The sequence below is a fragment of the Hylaeus anthracinus genome, unplaced genomic scaffold (assembly GCF_026225885.1).
Source record: "Hylaeus anthracinus isolate JK02 unplaced genomic scaffold, UHH_iyHylAnth1.0_haploid 12002, whole genome shotgun sequence".
Classification (NCBI taxonomy): domain Eukaryota; kingdom Metazoa; phylum Arthropoda; class Insecta; order Hymenoptera; family Colletidae; genus Hylaeus; species Hylaeus anthracinus.
This window is the reverse complement of record NW_026534349.1, coordinates 1118812-1140839: the sequence shown is the minus strand read 5'-3', so window position 1 is coordinate 1140839 and position 22028 is coordinate 1118812. Positions and strand designations below refer to the sequence as shown.

Below are 22028 nucleotides of genomic sequence, written 5' to 3'. Positions count from 1 at the left end.
CTGTTAAAAAGTGGCCAATTTTGGAGGAACTACATGGCTAAACAATCGGGATTAATTAAGCAGAACTAGAACTTGCAAGCAAAATAAACACGACTTATCTGTAAGATGAAAGCATACATTACATAAAATATGATGAAACACATGCTCCTATGTACATACGTTACAGAATAATTACTCTTATGCTCTTTCCAGCCTTTTTTGGAGCAAAGTAAATTCGTTTGAAAATATTACATTCGCCTCTGGAAACTGTTTTTGATGGCCGAGGGTGAGGTGCACGCTAAAATGACGGAAATAACAGGAAATTGTTGCAAATATTATTCTACCGTAACTCCGAGAAAGGTAAGTATTGGGAAAGAATTTTTGTTATGTTGCCGTTTAATCCCGGACAGGATATTAAAAAAGCTTGATTTTCATTTTTATATCGAAACACGTCGTATCGGTATTGTTTGCTCGACTGCGTCGATGACTTTTTACAAATTGTAACTTGAGCAACATTTAGCTCGTCGACGAAATTAAACAAGTTCAGCCTCCCTTCATAATAAATATATTATGGTTGATTTATATTTGTAAAAATGTGCAAAGTTATATATGCGTATACGTACAAAAATGAGTTGTTGAATGTAATTATTGAAATGTGAATTAAAAATAGATAAAGTTCGGTATTTGAATTGCAGATCAATTATATTACATATTTTCTAGGAAGGAATTAATATTCATCACTTTTGTAACCCGCGGACCTTGTCTGAATCATCTTTATCGATTACAAATATGTATGATCTCTAAATACAAAATTCTTTAGAGATCATGTTTACTTTTCATCATTTATTTAAATTACTCTCCTTTTGATTTCTCTCAATTGCAATTAATTTTTAAATTTTTTCCCCAATAAACGCGTAATTACGATCAATATTTACCTTCCCTAATTGAACCATCCCATTTCTCTTCTCTGTTAACAATTCTATATTCAAAGTTCCTATCGTCCAATGCGTCTTTAAAAAAACTAATTCGAACATTTATTATTTCCACTTTGTTCTAATTGAAGGTTTCCTACATTTGGACCATGTAACCAACTAGTTTACTGTTACATCTGCCCTAACAAACGTACCATCGCAATCATTCCACTCGATACAATACAGATTCAATCGACACCCTCGAACCACCCCCGTGGATTCATCCCTCGATTTCCAACGAATCAAAAACGCCACTACAAATGGGAATCACGGTAATATCTATCCGCAGAGCTCAGCCCCTCGCTTTCAAAGGACTCGCGAAGGGTGGAAGCCACCCCCGAGGGATCTGCTCGCAACCCTTCTCCGTCGGGATTGGAGCAAAGAGGGAGAGAGAAGAGAAAATCCTTGGAACCCTTTGGCCCAGTTTTCAAGGTCTACAACGCTACGGTTAAGGGATACTCGTTCTCCAGCGTCTGCATGCGGGGGTGGAGGGTGGCACAACGCCCTTCTTCCGTCCGTGGCCGGGGTGAGTAGGTCAAACTTTACGGCCCTGCCGTCTAGACGTCGTTGCGCCCCGTGCGCGGCAGTAAAACCATTTTAAGGGGCTGTTTTACCGGCGCACTCAACGCGAGACCTGTTCGAAAGGGGTGGTTCAGCAACCACCGTCATCCCATCCCCCGTCGCCTTTATTTCCTCCTCGTGGATCCTATGCATCCGGACGACTCGATGGGAAGAGACGGGGATGGCGGGTGGAAAACGTAAAACGAGGAATCGTCCGCGAGAATCTCACCCCCGTCTATGGGCTTCAACCTCCACCTGGTACGTGACGAAGAGATACGAGTCGCGCGCTAGCTTTCCAACTGTTCCGGAATTCGAGAGGGACTCTTTAGGGATGGTTTCTAAGGTAGCGTTAACTTCAACATCGAAAGATAATGTGGCATGGTATTTGTTCGTTAGATTATTGGATAGTATTCTTTCTTGGTTTTTTGAAATGCAAATACTACTTTTCCCAATTTTTATTCATACCACTCTCTCCCTTGGAAATGCAATTGTCAAGGGAAACAAGGTCGAAGAGTATCATAGGAATGAAACATTAAAGCCATCCGAAAACTTGGAATTCCTGCGGCCATTCATCTTCTTAATTTACACTATCGGGAAGAGAGCAAACGCTCGAAGAGGACTCTTCCTTTGGAGGAAGAAGCACTTGGCACCGACGAGTACTCGGCGACGGGAAAGCAACAAGAACACCCCTCGAGTAGGGGTGGCGGTCGGAGCACGGATAGCTTCTCGTTAGTTTGCTGAAATTCTCAAGGTTGCTGCATAATCATTTTCAAGGCACTTTCCTTTCATTTGTGTATCGATACTTCTGATACTACGATTTTACTATTATTTCCATTGTTATTATTACTTTTCATTCTTCAATTGTTTCAATTACTCCCTTCGAGAAACTATTACGAGGCAATTAATTATTCATTATATATGATACATTTTATGCATTAGAAAATGAATTACGCAAATCTGCTTAAAATAAAACAATTAAGCACCTAAATTAATAATTGTGAGTCTATGGAGAGTGTTTTTGGAGCCAAAGGGCTTCTTTTACCCTGTTGTACCTGTCCAGCTGCAACAATCTTTGCAACTTTCGTCGAAGGAAGACTACAGGTGGCTAAAAAACCTGACCCGATTTCTGAATTGAATCTGGAAGAGAGAAAGATCAACGTACGAAGGACGGGAAGTCCCGAATTGGTCCAACAAGTGAATCGAGCACTCGAGGAGCTCGAGGAAACGAGCAACAAAAGTACCCCGCCCCCCCCCCGCCCCGCCCCTCCCTCTCTCCCTCTTTCTCTCTGACGATTTCGAGGTAAAAAGGGAGAGACGACACAGAGGGCCGGTTGTTTCGTGAAATTCTCCCAGAGAGCCCTGGCCCTTCGAGAGGGCCCTCGAGGATCGCGGCTCTCTGCCTTACGAGTGCGACACGCCGATTCGAGCCTTCTAATGCTCGCGATGACGTCTTTGCGATACGGGGCCATCGACGTTTTCAAGTAGCCCTTCGGCCTTCCTAGAAAGTCCCCTCGAACGCTAAAATATTCCTCAGGGGCCGTAATGGCTCATTATGTAGCGTGTAAATACCGTGTTCTTGAAGCGTAAATTGTTGCGTGGAAAGATTTAGGTGTAGCTTCCGATAAAATTTAATGTGAAACGTAGAGGATCGAAGACGAAGAAAATTGTCGAGATAGATGGGAGGTTGGTAAGGCCAATTGGTAATGCCTAAGTGAAATTTCATACTAGAAATGGAAAAATATTATAATATAGAGACGTGTCCAGTATTTAATTCTTCAAATTCTTCAAAGCCAAATGGGGTGAGATTTTTATCACTGCTCGTAAAATGCAGCAAAACGGACCAAAAAACCTTTGGAAACAGTCAAAGAACAGCTAGAAAAATTTAATTTACCCCGATGCAATGTTCATCGAATCTGGCAAGGGAAACAAAAAGCTCACGGTCGTTTCAACGATCCCTCGAAACAAAAAGTTCGCCAATCAGCCTCGTGGCTACTCGACGCGTTCCGAATCAAATACACACCCTTGGTATTCCCCAAAATGTCCATTTTCATTTTTTACATGCAGTCATGCTTTCTCCTACGATCGCTCGTTTCCATATGGGAAATGTCGCATCGAGGAATAATTGCTAGAGCCAAGGGGGTAGTTTCTCGTATCCTTCCTCGAGAGGCCATTATTTTTAAATGAAGCACATTTACAATTATCATACCATATATTATATAATATTTCTTAATCAATCTCACCCTCAAAAAATTGACGCAAAACTGCTAAAAAAGAACCCAGTCAGCAAACTCGACCCAAAACCTTTGAATCCCTCAAGGTCTAAAAAAAGAAATGCCTCGGAATTAATTTCACAGAGAAACTCCAAACCTCACAAGGCCCTCTTAATCCTTCCCTCTCGCAGTTTTCCTCCCCCTTGGTTCTGTTTTCCTCTTGGGAGCGCCCAAGTCTCGCGATAAATCTCTCGACACAGATGTCAGAATATTTGGAACGCTTTAACCAAGCCCCTGAGAAGTGAGAGATCAACGGAGATTAATACGTCGATCGCTATCGTCCTCGAGGTACGGGGATCGGTCATTTTCCACGATCGGAGACCCATCCGATCAATCTGGCCCGAGAGAAAGGACTCTTTGGCAAATCGTCGCCGTACGATTTACATTAAAAAAGCGGCTGGTAGACGAGTGATCGATCGAGGACCATCGAATCGATATTAGAAGGCTCGAGGACCTCGAGGAATGCTAGTTTCTACCTGCGGGCGCGGCAAACTACCCCTGCGGACGGGTGCTGATAATAGCGTGTAATAACTCGTAACGATTATCGTCTTGGGGCAGGGGATAAAGAGTCCTGGACAGGGTTATGAGTTTTGTTGTACTATGAAGTTGATGTATGGTGTCTATATATGTATGTTATGCAAGTTACATACGTGTACAGAAACCTAATTCTCGCTTGAATATGATCGTCAGTCGATTTAATTTATACCTAGATACGTTTACGATTACAACTGAATATCTAAATTGAACAATCGAATTAATAATAATTACAATTCAGTTTATATCACTATGCACTACGTCTTCGATAAAATTTCATATATTCCATTACCGAAATAACTATTTCCGTCCAAATTCTGCTCGACGAAACATACACTGTTATTACACGTTACAATGAATTTAAATTTTGCGATGGAACGCTGAATTGTATTCTACAAATAATAACCGCAACAAGTAAGGACGTTAATGGTAAAATAACACCACCCATCGCCAGATTCGATGTAATCAAATCCCGAGATTCGATTCGTACGTATGCGTAAATATTTGTAATTTGTAAAAACCATCCCGTTGATTCCCCACTCTCATTAACGTAAAAGGAATTCGTTGTTTCTATGATTCCGTGACGTATGAGACGTTGCAATTATGCGTATCCATTTTCTGGAATATCGAAGCTACAGTCAAAGGGGGGGGATGGAAAAATAAATAAATTTCTCCTAACGAACGACAACGTTCCTGGAAACAATTTTTAATTAACGGAGCAAACATCTGGCATCGAAGAACAGACGCCGCCGTTAACAGTATTCCCCCGGAAATTTTTCCAATCTTCTACGCTGCTTCAATTTTATTTTGTTCTTCGGGCAAAATCGTTGTGTTACGATTCGTTAGGTTTATTGATTTATAAATCAATATTGTATTACATTTATTTATATTCGTATTCATATCAAAGGATATGCATTAGGATGATATTCTAATAACTACGAGAGAGTCGCGTATACGTAATTTTGATTGTCGAGAGCGAATCACGGGCCGAGGAACGAATAAGTAATCGAGTAAAAGTGGGTGGTTTCGAGGGTGGGTTGTAAGACGCGGCAGTGGCATTTATTATCATCTGAAAGGTCCCATCGATCCCACCGACCGTTCCTGTAAATATTAGGAAAGAGAACGGTTCGCCATTGTACGTTCCTTCAAAGTGCAGCCCCCGGGTTCTCCGGTGCACACGCCGCTTCCTTTTTCTCGATTTTCTCTTCCGCGCCCCTCGCCCCTCGTGCCCCCTACTCCTTCTCCGGGCAGCACTGCTCCTTTTTCCGGGTCGAATATCGATCCTGATATTTCTTCGTCCTTTTTTTCAACGTCCGTGCGAGCGTCATTTCCAGGAGTTCTTTCTTTCTCCTCGCCACCCACGTGCCACTCTCGTGCCACCCCCCACCCACGGAAGAAGTTATATTTCTCGATCTAGCGTGCCGGGGTGCGCTCATCGGTCACCCCCTTTGCGAAAAGGGGCAGGGGGTTGGGAACGCGACGAATTTTCTCGCAATTTCTGTTATTCGCCGTTTGTTTCGGCTCTTTTCGTTCATCGAAGAGATTTATTTTAGTATATGGTATTTATTATTATACAGTACGATGTTTTTGGGGGGATTATTAAATTTATTTATTATTATTATTATTACATAGATTAGGCTGTTTAGCTACTTCGAATTATGTCGCCTTTGGGAATTCATTCTAAACGTGAAATATAAAAGTAGGCATGATTTTTATCGAGATGAAAATTTCGAATAGTAAATAAAAGATGGATAATTTTATATCTGCTAGCAGTAAAACAAAAATTGGAATTCCGATATTACCATGAAATATTTCATAATGAATAAATGAAAATTGAAACGGTCGTCTCGAATAAATTGCTGCTTTATTCGTCATTTGCTATGCCAATAAAATTCTATCTATCTCTAGCGAAGGGGTACATCGCTGTTCTATGATAGAACTTAAATTATAGCCCGCAATATCTCACAATAATCAAACCAAGCTTGAACTATCCAACGTGACGAATAAACTGGCATTTCATTCGTCATCCATAACTCGAATAAAATTTCGCCAACCGTTGCGAAGGGGTTAAATGGTTCGACCGTCGAGGGATCATTTTTACCCTCGAGTCGTCCATCTGGAAGAACAGCCTAAGGGGAATCCAAAAATCCTCTAAAAATACGAGTAATTTTTATTTGACAACCCTTGCGAGTCCTCGCAAGCGATTCGCGCGCAGTTCGCCCGATATTTCCGCAACATACTGAAAATCTCGCTTTTTATCGCGAGCCAACGTCCTTCCTCAAAGCCCAGTCCCCTCGCCCCTCTCGGTTTCTTCCTCCTTGTACCTTCCGTTCTTTCCCGCCCTTCTTTTTTTCCAAGAGGGGTGTCAATATCGATCCCCGTGGCCGGTTTTTCTTTTTCTTCCCTCTATATCCCTCCAGCCCCCCTTTTCTCCCTATTTCCGCGAGTGCCGCCCTTTTCCTCCCTTTTTCCTGTTTTCATCAAACTACCGGCGCGAGATAGAGGCCGCCTCGAGCCTCGAATAATTTTATAAAAATATCCTCTGGCACGAGAGGGTGAGAGAGAGAGAGAGATCGGCACTGACCGGTTACCGTCGTCGTCCACGATTCGACAGGCATCGTTTTCATGTCCTTTTTTCGTCATAGCGTTCGACAAGAAACCTCATCTGACTGGGCTATTCTGTCTTACTATTCCTTGTTTTCGATTTCGTCTGTTTAATTATTTCTACAGGACTGAATCAATAACGATCAATAACGATAACAATCAATAACGATACCTGTCCAACGGTTTCCCACTATGAATACTAAAAACTTTTATTTGCATAAATACACATCTTCACGAATAACACTTCAGCAACATCCCCATCAAAATCGAAATTTCTCGCAACTAAAATAATTTTCGTCCCTAAAGTACCAAAGTTAACAACTCGTAAACAATCGCCTAGTATACCCTAACGCGTTTTCTAGCCGATTTTCCATACCGGAGATCGGTTATGCAAATGTTTGCACCACGCAGCGCTGTCTTCCTTTCGTTTTATCCACGGCTCACCCCTTTCCTTCCACTCTCCGTTTAATCCATAAAGTCCGGCAACGGGCGGCCACGACACCCTTCGAGGTTCATTCTGCCGCTAAATTGCAGTTTCCTTCTTTTTTGCCGGGACTCGTTTTTTCGAGATATCGATCTTCGTCAGTCGTTCCTGCCCCGTGTCTTTTTTTCGTTTCGCCTTTTTCTTTCTTACCCTACCCACATCTTTTTCGCGGGAACCTTCGTGCCGAGACCCCACCCCCTTTCGGAGGGGAAACATTACGTCTTTTTTTTTTTTTTTTTTTTAATACTGCGCGCGCGTTTTCCACGACGATTCGCGTGCTTCGGAGGAAGAATTCGTAGCACGAGGTGCGAGAACGGAGCAATGGGGTTGTCGCGAAACGAGTCCAAGTCGTGCAGATTTCTCAAAAAATTGATCCTTTTTCCTCATACAAAACCATATTCTAACAATTCAATTCAGAATTACTACTTTCCCAAAACCTGAATTATCCTGATAAAATTTTCTTTCAATTTCTTAAATTCACGAATAAATTATGCGTGTATTGACCCGTATTCTTCTCCATTTTCGAGATTCAATTACGGAATTCAAAGTTTCATCCTTCGAAAATTCACATGGTTAATTTTACCACCCTTGAGTGACTTTGAGATCGAGAATCTACTTTTCTATCCGCCCCTTAATTGTTTTACTGTGGATGAACACTGGGTATGTGTGTGTGTTTATGTACATTATAATATATATATATATATATATTTAAATGCATTAAGTCGATGGAATTATCGAATCGCAACGTCGCAGGCAATTTCGAACCGTCAACATGTCACGTTCCTTTTTCAAATATATAAAAATACACCTGGCCAAGATTCGTTGAACTCTGATTGCATTTCCTAATCCTTTCCTGAAACAACTTCTATAATCGAATTAAGAACACTGATTGGCAGGTATCCCGATGATAAGGATACTTTATAGAACATTAGTTTATAGGACACTAAATCGATATGTGGAAGTTTATTTTTACGGGCATGGCAATAAAAATATCTAGGTTTAGAATACAGTCATCCCACGTTCGATACCTTGCAGCGAACAAGCATAAATATATTTTAAAATACGTATTCAATGGTGGAATTTCTGGGAAATTGAAGGGGGATGAGAAAACAAGCTTTGTAGGTAAATAACATTTTAAGAAGATAATACTCGGCTTTATCAACGTTTCAACCCCTATGTACCAGATCTCCCAAAAATAAAAAAAATAAATGTCTCGAATATACCTAACGAAAAATATCTCGATATTTTCTGGAAAATCAGGAGATGGATATCGATGCACAGAGTATCTCTCAACATTTCAACCCCTATGTGCCAGGTCTCCTCAAAATAAGAAAATAAATGTCTCGAATACAGCTAATGAAAAGACCATCGACATTTTCTCCTGTAAAATCGAAAGAGCACGCCGTCTCGCCAGAAATAAATAAATAATTAATTAAAAAGGTTCCAGAATCGGCGCAGCTGTCTTTCGGGTTTCGAATCTAAGGGACCACGGCGAAGTCCCCCCGAAGCGTTTTATGTCGCTCAACAATTTTCTGGAATATTTAATTACGTAAATATCCCGGGGATAGTCTTGCCCTTTCTCTATCCCCCAGCCTCCCGTTCCGACCGATCTTCAATATCGCGCGACAGATGGAAGGAGCGACCTCCTTCTCTCCCGAGATCCATCAAATATCGGAAAGATGGCGGCAACATTGGTAGCTACGGCTCTTCAAAGACCAGTCCGGCGCCTGGTTGAGCTTTCCTCCATTTCCCGTCTTTTCCACCGTCGCCTGCCGCGGGTCAAATATCGATTTCGATATTTCCACGCGGCATTTTCCTCTATTTCTTTTTTCTTCCCTACTTTCTCGACTCTTCTTCGCCGGGCCGCCCTGCCACCTTCTGTTCCCGGTGGCCTCCGACCCTCCACCATTTTCCATTCGACCGTTTCGCGTCTCTGTTCTTCGTTAAAAAGACACCCTCGAAGGGATGTCTCGAAGGGGTTGCACGATATTTGAAATTTTTTCTAAAAAACAGGATTGGGGGAAATTACTGGGTAGAATAGCTGTCGGAGTGGAGATAAATAAACGAATATTCTGGGAACGACAAAGTGTTCTACCTTCCAGGTACGTCAAGGAGCATATATAATAACGTGGACATGGAGGAAATTCTTGATTTACAGCCGACTGTTCTGGACACTCAGGCATAAATAAACCACGAGAAAGAGGAAACGCGAAAGGGGAATTCTACGGACATCAAAATAATGAAGAAACTAGAGCTGTGAAAAAATAAAGAAGAGGTTCGGGGAAATCACCTTGACGGTAGCCCAACTTCCGGGATTTTCCTTCGTTCGAACTTTCCCGGGGAAAGTCTCTCGCCAACTTCCGGAAAGTCTCGATTGTGAGTCCCGGACCGTAGTTGAAAGTTTAATCGCATAACTTTCAACGTGTCCCCGTTCCCTCAAATTTTTCGGCAGTTTCGCTCGTATCGCGGACTCGAATGACCATAGATTGTCTTTTCAATTTCGTTTCAAGCCCCAAGGGTGGCTGTTTCCGTCTAAGGAAAAAGTGTTTTACAATAGTCTCTCTTGTTAACGATGAAAATGAATTTCTGGCCATGGACGAATTTATTTAAATGAAATCATATTTGACTACTCGAATACAATTAAACTATAATAAATGTAAATAATTATGGCCCTCCTGGAGAAAATCATAATATCTGTATTAAATTTATAATTTTCATAACATGACATATGGCGTTGCGAAAGGGGAAAATATTTGTTCAGGGAGGTGAGAAATTTAATTAATTCAGAAAACGAGAAAAAGGTAAAGCATTGAAACTCGTGTGCCGGTGGATTTAATAAATTTTTTTAAATTGTAAGATTATTCTATAACATATACAAATAAATAAAAAAGAAAAAGGCATCCCAACATTTACAAATTAAATGTAACTAAACTCTAAAATTTTGTTTAAATTTTCAGTTCACAGAGTTTTAGAATACTACGAGGATAACATTTCGAATAAAACATGTCTGACTTTAAATTGCTAAAATGATTTTCTTCCATCGTTATTCAACTTTCACGATGAACTCGTCCTGTGATCCCCAGAAAATTATTTTAGCCCGACGCGAAAAGAAAGCTGGTAGCTCGAATACGGATTTTTTTAAAGCGTTCTATCGCGTTCTGAACGGCTTTGTTGGTGAAAAAAAGAAATGTGGGAGACTCTGGCCCCTTCGATCGGCTCGACGAAACGCCACGGCGTCTGCTACTCGTCATTAAAAAACACGTGGCCGTCTAAAACACTGAATCTACTGTTGGTCCACGACACGCATTTCTACGCGCCACTTTAACGAGCTGACAACACGGAATGCATTAATTAGAATCTCTGCTCGTATCTCGGCGGCAGCTTCTTCGGGAACGCCATGCCGGAGTGAATCATTTTTCGTGTATTAGAAAGTGGTTCTACTCTGCACAGTCGAGAGTTTACTCGTGGAATTATTTGAGCTGAATTAATGATTTTATTTATTTATCTTGGTAGCAAATATGTGTACTTTTTGGTTCTCCAAAGTTAACATTAAGGACTCCTTCAATTAAAGGACATATTCGGATGAACCGTTTCTAATAATTATTTCTGTAATATTTAAAAGACTATTCCTACAAAATATTTCAAAACTGATTATCTATAAACGTCTTCTTATTCACCAAAATTATTCATGTCACTCGAACTCTTTCCTATTTTTTCATTTAAATTTTAAACACATAAAATTTCGAAGTAAACTACACTTGCACTGTTCAAAACCTCTCAACTATCTATATCCTTCAAATCCTTCTTCCAATCACTCCAGGACACACCTAATCAAACCTAATAGACATATTGCTCGAATTTAATGAAAAAGTAACAGTCACAGATATTACAGTACAACTCGATGCAACTTTTAAAAATAAAAATTTATCCCCCATCTCGGTTCTAAAGAACAGTAAAAGAATTCGTCGGGAAGAACAAAGCTGGGTCCGTTGACGTCCCGCAACCGTTAACCCCGAAGACGTGACCAAGAATCCCGCTGTAAGCGCCGTTAGGCGAAACAGATGAAAAAACGGAAGTCAGCGCCAATGAAAGACGCCGCACGGAACGTTTCTTCCGGAGATTACGAGCGTCCCCGAAAGAATCCTCGTGGAGAGGAAAAAGTTGTCGGTGGCAAAGGGGTGCCGGCGCGAAAGGGGTGCGTATGCAGATCGTCGTAAAAGTGGAGTACAAAGGGCCCATAGTCTCACGCTATTGTGGGCCCCAGGTAAGATAAAGGTCCACCGACCCGAGGGCCGACCCGCAACCATCCCTCTCCTTCTGATGTCTCTTTAATTTTTATTAATGACGACGAATTTGAATTTCTGCATCGGTGATATGGGAACGACGCGTCCAGGACGGCGTCGTACGTGACTTGGACGAATTTCTCGCGTCATCCATCATAATTATTCGGTTTACCAGGGTGTCGTCTAGGAATTTAGCCAGGAGGGATGATTTTCAGGGTGCAATTTCGTGGCGAGAAAGATTCTATGGAGTTGTTTGCAAGTTGGAGATACTGAGGGTAGAATCGTAGATTAAATCGATAGTAATTTTTGGTAAGCTGAGCATTCAGTCGGATGTGAAAATTTAGTTGTTGCGGGAAAGAAAGAATCGGAAGGATCATTTTTGGATCGTTTTTGTATCCACTGTAACTTCATGTCTTATTTCAAATAAACTTACTTCAACTGTCCCTTAAACAAAAGAATTTATCCATGTACAGAAAATGTTTTACCCAGACCACCTTCCATCAAGATGTCCTACTCGTCGCATGAACAGTCATTTTCCAGACCCCCAAAAATTTCACACTTTCCAATTTCTCCATTACGACACCCCTCGAGAGAAACAACCCCCCCGCGGACACCGCCAGAGACCTGACAATCGTGAATGGACGCAGAGACAATGGTCGACTCGCATCAAAGCAACCCCTTCACGGCGACGGTGTCACAACATTTAGGCCCAGGACAGAGTTATGGCTCTTTTCCCGCGCTTTTCACCCCGCGATCCTTTCGTCGGCGTATCTATCGAGGTGGAACGATTTCTCGTCGATTTCTCCATTTAGTTTCTTCGTTTTCTCCCCCTCCCCCCAACCTCACCCTGATGGCGCGCAAGTATGAGATGCAAAACGCTGCAGGCTGCGTTTCCACCCCGGCGAGCATCGAATCGCGCGACTACTTTCACCCCCGTAAGGGAAATAATCCGTCTGGGATGCAAGTTTCACGAATCGATGTTGGATTCGGATCGAGAATCGAATTCTTGGTATATAAGGTATGTACACGCCTTTTGCAGTCAAAGAGTTAAGGGGAGAAAGATATTTAAATTTTCAGGAGCTTGTCTGGATTGGATAGCCATTTTCTGGCATTTGAGATGACTTGTTAATTAAGCAGAGAATTAACAGAGAGAAAAGGCGCGCTACAATTTTCAAGACATCCTCTATTACTTGGTTGAATTTAAACAAGAAATAGAAATTATATTAAAAGAATATTCAGATTTTTAACGACGTGAAATATGCTATATGAAATATAAACCGTGAAATATTTCCCAAATCTCATTACAATAACAAAAAAAAAAAAAAAAAAAAAAAACAATTCCCTATACATTAAACGAGTCACGCAATTCTAGACTCGCACAAAGCTCCAAATTGAAAAAGAGCTTACCAACAAGCATCCCCCCAAGAAATCTGCCCCGAACGAAAGTTAACTGCCAAGCGCCAAAAGCAGAAAAAAAAATCATTCGCGTTCAATCGGGACAACCGTCAACCACCCCTAAACACACAATGTTACGCGTGGAAAAAAATTGACCCAAAAAAAAAAAAAGGTCACCAATGCCCCCTGTTACACCTTTGGCGATAGCCTCGTCGCGATACGTTGAGAGTAGAAATTCATTAGCCGATCCAGATCGAGAAACGGTCGAAGGGGTTGCCTCGCGCGGTGATCAGCTTACCCCCGTGACGAGCCTAGACAATGACCTTCTAACCCTGTACCCATTCGCGTTCTCCTCTCCTCTTTTTTTTTTGTCTCACGTCGCGCAGAGACAAAAATGCCGTTGCACGATTTGCATCCACGGGAAGAAGAGGGAAAAAAAAGCGCAGAAAAAAGTTGATCGTGGAAAAAGAGGGTCGGCGGGGAGGGGCGTAGAAAGGGAGAGAGAAAGAGAGGCGAGAGAAAGAGGGAAAAAAATTGGCAGCAGGGTGCGCGGAGGGCCATTATTTTAATTTTCGTCCCCGTGGTACCGTGGCAAAGGGAGAGCAGAACCGGAGCCAAAGGGGTGGAAAAAGTCTTCCTTTGCATAATCTTCGTAGGGTGGGCCTCCTCCTTGCCCGGAGTCTCACGCGGCAACGGGGTGTATTCCAGTTAGTCGCTTCGGGCCGGTGTTTTCCAAGGTGTTTTGCATCTTCACCTACGGGGATGAATCGGGATACCGCCCCTCCATCGTGGAAAATTACCCTAAAGAGCTGCTCTAAGCGTTTTAAGGGATTAAGGTCGGGCAGGCGTAAAAAAGCATGGAAAAAGGGTTGACCACCCGCTGGGCGAAACCGGCGACAGATTACAACATCTGAAAACGTGTTTACAGGGGCACCGTGCCGGTTCTTCCTCTTCAATCCCCCTGTTTCGTCCTGGATGGCCTTGCGCTAGTTCGAGGACCATTGCTCTACTTGGGCTTTTTTTCAGGCCTTCATTTCGTTCCTCGCACACAGTTTGAATGACACTAATACGAGTTTTTATTCATATATAATTGATATTTAAATTGCAAAAGGAATAAAATTAGTATACGTATGGTATGATTTGTGCATATGAATATTCTTCAAATATCAATGAATATGTATGCAATACTTCAGACAAAAAATTCTTGCAAATTTAAACAACAAGAATCCCCCAAAATAACCGAAAACTGACGCTCGACACTAAACTATCCTCTCAACTAAAAAGGAACAATCTTTTCCAAAACCTTAATCTACTCTATTTATTTAACAATATACCCACTAAACAAACGCTTTTATAAGCGATATCCAGCCTCCTATTTCCAACCGGAACAATTTTTTCACCGAGTCTAGCCGGGTGCTACCAGCAGCCTTTCAGCTAGAAGAACAAACGACGGCGACCTCAACCCTCAATTAGAGATTCTTCCGCGCCGCCGTCGATCATCCCTGAAACACTCGGGGAAGGGTTGGGAGCTACCCGTATGAGTCGTATGCAGATTGCCCGATTGTCTTCCGACGTCCTTCTTCCTTTTTTTCTTTCCACCCTCCCCCCACCCCGCGACTCACGTCGCCCGTTCCGTGAGAATCTCCACGGCATTTGCATGCCGCGGATTATTTAAATCGTCCCGTCATTGTCGTGGCTCCTTGTTTTTTCGCCCGAGGCCCTCTCCGCGGGTCCTAGACAAAAAAATAAAAGAAGAAAAAGAAACCGGCTGATCCTCGCGCCCAGGGCCCACGGAAGTGTCCTCGGCATCCTTGCACCCTCCCCTGCGCCCCTATGTACCCCCCGACCGGTCAATCCGATTCGAGGACGTCGGAAGAGCTTCGTAGCACCATGCGTCTCGTCACGATGCCAAGAGACGTCGGTTTGCAGCCTTTGTTTCGCGATTTTAAAGAATAGGGAGAGAGAGAGAGAGGGGGGGGGGAGGTAAGATTTTGATTGCAACGATTGTTGCTGCACGGGTTCTGAGGGCTGCCTCTGTTGATTTTGGCCGTTCCGAAGTGCATGTTTGTTTTTAGACTCACGGAGAGGTTTGTCCTTCTTTACGGGCTACGTGATATAGTATATCATAAAAAAATGCTCAGAGTGCCGTTGCATCGCCAAGAAAGAAATTTTACCCCTAATTCAGCCATACCCCCTCCCTATTACCTACGTGAACATTTTTTTCGCGCTTCCGTCTGTTTGTCGCTTTTCTTCCGCCGCCAGGAGTATGCAAAGCGATCTTCAACCCTTTCCTGCGCCCCATCACGCGTCTCCATTTTGTTCTTTTTTTTATATTCGCCAGGTCCCATCGACCTCTTTGTCTTCCTGCCGCGTCCTTTTTTTTTTTTCACATTCCTTTACGAGTCTTCCGATTCAGCCACGACGGAAATTATGCAGGATTCCTGTTCGAAGGGACGCGCGGAAAACAAAATCAAAACAGGGGAGGGGGAACGCAACCCCTTCCTCGACGAAAAAAAACACCCAGAGATCCTCGTTTTTTTTCGCACATTTTTCGAGGCTCCGACGACCACCGTCGCCCTGGCGTATAACGGCGTCTGCTTCCGGGTAATTTTAATGCTCCGTTGTTTTGTATTCCCAGACGTGATTTTTCTTTTCACTTTGATTACGACCGTTAGGTAACCGTTTGGTTCCTTGCAGGATATTTTTTTTTACCTCCTTCTGAGCACCCTATGTATATATAGTGATTATATGCGTTTCTAGGTATTATTCCGTTCATTAAATGTATCGGATTTATATGTTATGTTCAAATATATAGGGGCTTTAGAGTTTTATCGGTGTATCGGTTATAAATGGGGTGGAATATATCCAATTTTTTGTTAAAAAAAGCCATAAAGCCAAAAATTAAAGAAAGAAAAACTTTGAATCTCGATTACACAGCCCTGTAAAAGATTAACAAAACGAAATGTTGAGAAATTTGTAAAGGTACTCACATCACTGGAGAGACCATTGTTCCACGGATAGGGTGGTTGAGGTGGCGATTGCTGCTGATGATGAACACCCCCAACCCCTGTAGCGGAGTGGGGATTGTGGATGTGTTCCGCCATCACGCTGACCCAGTGGGCCAGTCCACCTCCCCCAGCGGCCGTAGGGCCCGTGGTTCCGGTCCCAGCCCCACCACCGCCACCACCACCGCCTCCTCCTCCTCCACCGCCACCTCCTCCGCCACCCTCATCACCACCCTCGGACCACGCGAAAGAGGCTTTCTAGAAACAAAACAACGATCACGTTAGTGGACATTCTACTATATTTAAACAGTTTTTAACAATTTTCACGATTTTTTATAGGTTTCATGTTTCCAAATAAATGATTCATTATAAGCATATATATTCCTGAGATTGGATATTTAATATCGACTGACCTATCAGTGAATGTGTAATAGAAGAAATCAAAAGCTAGGAAAATTTATCGATAAAAAGTGAAAGAATTTCATTGCAATTAATTGGATTTACTTTGTGTCATTTCTGAATATTGTTTATGTTTGCAAAACGACCAGTACTGTCACTTATTAATAGAGAAACGGAGTGCAGTCACAAACGAGAATAAACGAAGTGCCGTTCTGCGAAAGTAATGCGATTTATTAAGAAGCAATTAGCTTCGCTGAAATTCAGTTTAATATCAGGAATATGTGTCACTTAAATTTGCTGACGATGCAATAATTAACGTTTGTCTATCAATACGATTAAAACGGACAGTTTTTGTTTACCCACGTGGCGTCTTCAAATATATTTTCAACTCTCATTATGATACACAGTTGGTCACTGGGAAAGAAGACCATTTTAATTAAACAATTGTCACCAAAAATTCAGCCAAAAGAATTGTTAATAGTTGCGTAATTTAAAAAAAAAAAAAAGAACCAACATCGTATAGAGTGTATGGAGTATAGAAATTTTATAAATTGTATAAAATGTATTATCACTATAAACAATTGTATAAACTGCATAAACAACTGCACCAACGATCCAGAACCGTGTCTAAATATTAATGCCACTTACAATCCCATAATTAACAGCAAACACTGGGCAACAGAGTTGCGCGGACTCGGGGCAATTAGGGCGAAGCAAATTACACGCTAAAGTTCCAAAACGACAAGCGACCGATTCCTCGATTTTTTCCGCGAGCGAATAATTTCGAAAATAAGCCTCGTCCCGGCGATTAATTCTGCTGGAGACATTAATCACCGTAATTATGAACCCTGCTCCCCTGCCTTGGCTGCTTCATCCGATATTCATGATCGAACGCGCGAGAGCTGACCCATTAATAAATTGATCGATAAATCAGCGAGCGTGGCGCCTGAACACCCGAACGGGTTAAGCCACGTTCACGTTTGCGACAATTTCTGACGCTATTGTCCTGTGTTTGTCGCATAAAAGTGTCTGCACAGACGATGTTTGTCGTCGATTAAACTCTAGCTACTTGTTTCGATAGAAGTTTATTTGCACGTCAAGTTCGCCAGCGAGAAAATGGGAAATGTGAAAGAAAAGTCCGTTCAACATATTCTTTTTTTATAGGAAAATGGAAAAGTTCTAGGAATGAAAATGCCGTGAATTTTTTCCTCGTGACAATGTGAAATTCAGAACGTTGAAATTTGTTTGAAGTTACATTTTGTCGCGATCGAACGACTTTTGCAAATTGACCCTTAAGCCGACAAGTGTTCGTAACACCAAGTTGGAAAAAACCGTTTACAACTGTTAATCATCTGCCACCTGTATTAACCATGGGCCCTGTTGCACGGGCGTCAATAACAGACATATTTTCAGCCTAAAGCCCTCAATCTTGTGGCGAAACCAGGAAATTATACCACCACCGTGTAATTTGGAAAATTATGGTCGCCGTTGTAGTTTTCATCGCGACTTCCAGTTCCAGGGGAAGTTAAGCCCCGATATATGTATTTGTTATTCAGGAATAAAATTTACTTCAACGCTGCCCTCCTTTAAAACGAGAACATAGGAGCCAACGGAATGTAAATTCGCAATGGAAATAAAGCAAGGAAGTGTCTAACAAGTTGCAAAAATCGTTACCACGATGAGAGTTGATTTATTTATTCGTGAATAATTGTTCAAGGCTCGAAGATAGAGCTGGGTTATCGCGAATTCGAGCAAGTATAATTGCACGACGATTTCAGAGTATTATCGATCGCTCGCGAAGGCGTCGTGAGAAATTCATGGGTGGAAAGAAGAGAAATGTCAGCCGATGGCGAATCGATACGTCGTCGAACGCGGCAGCCCGTAACCTCGCGAAAATAGAAATAGAAATAGCTCGGGTGATATTTAAGACATGGCTGACCGCCTCCTGTCTCCATTCTGTCAACCACGAGCCGTTCCGCGAGGATCCTAACGAACGGCTCTCGTTAATCGCCGATTAAAATACATTGAATAATCAAGCAATCGTCAGTCAAATAAATGGACGTGATTAAATTGTGACTCCTAACATCCACTGTCGAGAAGATCGACACTTTCCTGGGCCAATAAACCGTTGGTGCGCGAAATTCGAGGAAGGCAATCTCGAAGACTGCTTCCAGAAATAAGATCGGTAATTACAGTAAATGGGATTGGCAAAGATATAACATATTTGATATAATATTGCTCCGACACATTGAAGAAGAAAAAGCTATGACACGTTCATCATGGTGCAAACCATGGTAAAGGCAAATAAATGGTAATAGGCAAATAAATAAGATACTCTAGGTACCTAATATTACTCTGTATCGCTAAGCCAAAATTCTTTTAACGACTTCAATCCCAAAAATACTCATCAGCACGATGCAGTGAGAGATTAGAAATAACACGAAGCGTATGTGCCAATATCTCCAAAGACAGTGATAGTCATCGTTTTTATTTCTAATAAAAGATTCGATTAAGCATTTATTACTGTATATCTTGAAAAATATTCTTCGTAGCCCGTATATGCAAAGTCTCGTAATATAAAATTCACCGGATTCTCCGTAAGTTTGATATTTATTAAAATATTCATCACATTCTTTCGCATATGCAAATTACTGGACGCTAACATCGCTGTAGAAATTCTATTTCTATTTTAAATGTTTCAAAAATACTAGGGGAACACGCACCATTGTTCCCAACCGAAGAGGTTAAATCGATCGTTTTCTCGATTAATATGGACAGGATTCTCTCAGTAAAGCCCCATCCGAGTGTTAGACCGAATTAGAGCCTGGTAATTAGCAGGCGGGCAGATTTCCTCGTTAATTGATCGCCTAGCAAGCATCGTGAGAAAGCTCGTTAGAAGTCACAGCTCGGATTGCTGGTTCCTCAAAGGACCATCCCCTTGGGGTCCCCGGAGGGCTGTTATTTCTTAAGCGAAGGGGGGATGATGCGTTTCATTATTGCCACGCACTTAATTACACGCTCTCGGGCGGCCTGCGTTCCGCGTGTCGTCGTTTTCGCTCTTGTCCCGCCGTTTCCCTCGCCTCCTCTACGCCGAGATTCGACAAAAGCTCTGTTCCGTTCCGTTCCGTTCGACCACGTCAAAGGGAGCTCAGGGATTTTGTTAACTGCGAGATCTTTCAACTCGCCGCCATGTCGTGGCAAAGACACTGGTACACCGAAGCTAAGTGGATGCCGGGATCGATCGAACAAATATTTTGCGATGTTTTGGGAGTATATTGGTGGTACAGGCATTTCCAACGTGAAATTGTGTGATTCGAACGTTTACAGAGTTTGTTCGTTAAGAGCTCGCGAGCTAGTTCGTGATATTTTGGAAGTATACTCGCGATATATACTCTTTCAAAGGGTATTTCAAGGAAAAATTGTGTCTCGCGAGTTCTTAAAGTGAGAGGATCACAACTAACGAAACTAACGAAAATATAATTTAACACGTGAAAAAAAATGTCATTTAAATGATTTAAAAAGTTTCGTCGAGAAAAATTCGCTTAACCGTTTTAAAAGAATCATTTATTCGAGTTCCATTCATCTACTTCATCCCGTGATAACAAAAACGAAAGATAGCAGTGGAAAAATTGCGAAGAGACCCTGGAATAACGAAATTGCAATCAGAGAAGGGTTCCAACGAGCAGCGGGGGTAGAAGTGCGTCACGGATTCGGGTCAGGCGTTGTCGCGGAATCAACTAAGCCGAGCCAAAACCGCGAACGTGCCAAGGAAAGTTGCCTCGTGGCGATAAGTCGGCCAGAGGCAAAAGGAAGCAACAGGAAGTCGACGAGGAGTGCGCTGTCGCTGCGAGAAATTAATGAATTAAGCCGCGGAAAAATTTCACCCGCTTAAGAAATCCCCGGTACTCCACCGTGAAGGATTTTAAACGCGCTTGTTTACCCTCGACTTAAATGAAACGATAAAACGAAGACGAGTGGCGGCGGTAAAAAGGTCGAATACAATTGAAAGGAGTTCACGGAAGAAGTTAAAGAACCGTGAGTAGATAAAAGTTACAGGAAAAGTACTCAACGATTCGCGTGAAACTGTGGAACGGAGAAGAAGGGTGGAATCTTATTTCAACGACAGACTTTGAAAAAGAACCGTGGGGCAGATTCCACTTGTTCGACGTTGAATTATTATTGTAATAATTATGATTATTGGATGTTGGGTTTTCAAGTATTTTATTAAAGAGAAGTCTGGATTACTAGAAATTTTAAAGGGGTTGAAAGACACACTGAATAATTTGATGGTAAAAATTTAATAAAATGCTTGGAAAGACAACATCTAATAATTCTTTTGGGCCAAGCAATGGAATTATTCTCTTCATTTATATTTATGCATTTTTCCGAATTTATTTACTATTTATATGTTAATTCCTGAAGAGAGCCTCGTGTAAAGAGAGAGGAGAAGTCGTATCCAATTAAAAACTTCATACACGCCTGCAACGTTCCTGCAAATATATTATTGCTCACATAGGTATTAACCAGGAATGATAAGCTACAATCCCTGAACAATCGCAATGATATATTATTCCACTGTATAATCAGAATTCTCATTATTCGAACAAGGAAGGATAAAAATATGTCCCTGTTGTACGACTACAATTAGATTAACTTTATATTTTAGAAATCATTCCAAGATTCCTGACATCACTGAATAAAAAGAGTAGAAAACGAAGGTACAAAGTATTTCGAAAGTCGAAACCCGAGCAAAACAAACAATAATCGTCAAGGAAACAGGATTTTCTTCCGTGGTCTCTCTCCGTCGCGTCCGCAGACCCTTTTCAACCTCGTTTTGTGCTCCCGTTACGCGGAAACTCGTCGCACTTAACTATCCACTAACTTTTTAACCGACAACTTCTACAAGAACCGTTATCCCTGAAACGGTCTTCGCGGCGCGTCAAATGTCCCCTAACCCCTTTGCTACTGCGATTCTCGCTTTCAATTGGGACCACTGGCGAGCCTGAAAACGGGTTAGGTACCCATTTTCGCGAATATTGCGGTAAGGAGCAGTAAATATTATTATTCAGGAGGTAAATGATTAATAGGTACTGGGTCTTCGATGTTATATCGATATGATGAACAACGTGGATGCAAAGAAAGCAAGTGTGTTTATTGAAAACAAATATTTTTGAGCGATAGTGGCCTTTTTATTTTATAAATGAGAGTCGCGCGGGGATGTTAGCTACCCTTGTTTTCCTCTGGTCGTTTTCTTGAGCAAAGATTGGCTTGTTTGTCCGCGAGGGGTGTTTTCAATCGTTCCCCCAGGGTTGGAAATTTGTGAATTTGTTTTCTTCCATTTCTAGGGGATGCTCGGGCTGTCTGGGAGAGGGTAGGTCAGTGAAGACGCGAAATCTTTTGGAGATTATTGATCTTGATGCTCCGGTTTTGAAATGGCTTCGGGGAGGCGACTGTTTGCCATGAAAGCTTCGCTATTTTTAGGTTATCGAGGAATGTTGGAATATTATGGTGAGCTTGCAGATTTTCACTTTATAGAAATATGC

The 22028-nt window shown here is 42.0% G+C and overlaps 1 protein-coding gene across 3 annotated transcripts in view; it reads right to left on the bottom strand.

Moving 5' to 3' along the window:
• LOC128891822 (zinc finger protein rotund-like) overlaps window positions 1-22028 on the bottom strand; it is a 184384-nt gene that overhangs the window by 104463 nt on the left and 57893 nt on the right. For all 3 annotated transcript variants that reach the window (XM_054151660.1, XM_054151661.1, XM_054151659.1), the window contains exon 2: window positions 16072-16344. In XM_054151660.1, coding sequence (XP_054007635.1) covers window positions 16072-16344 — 273 coding nt within the window. The remainder of the gene's footprint in view (window positions 1-16071; window positions 16345-22028) is intronic.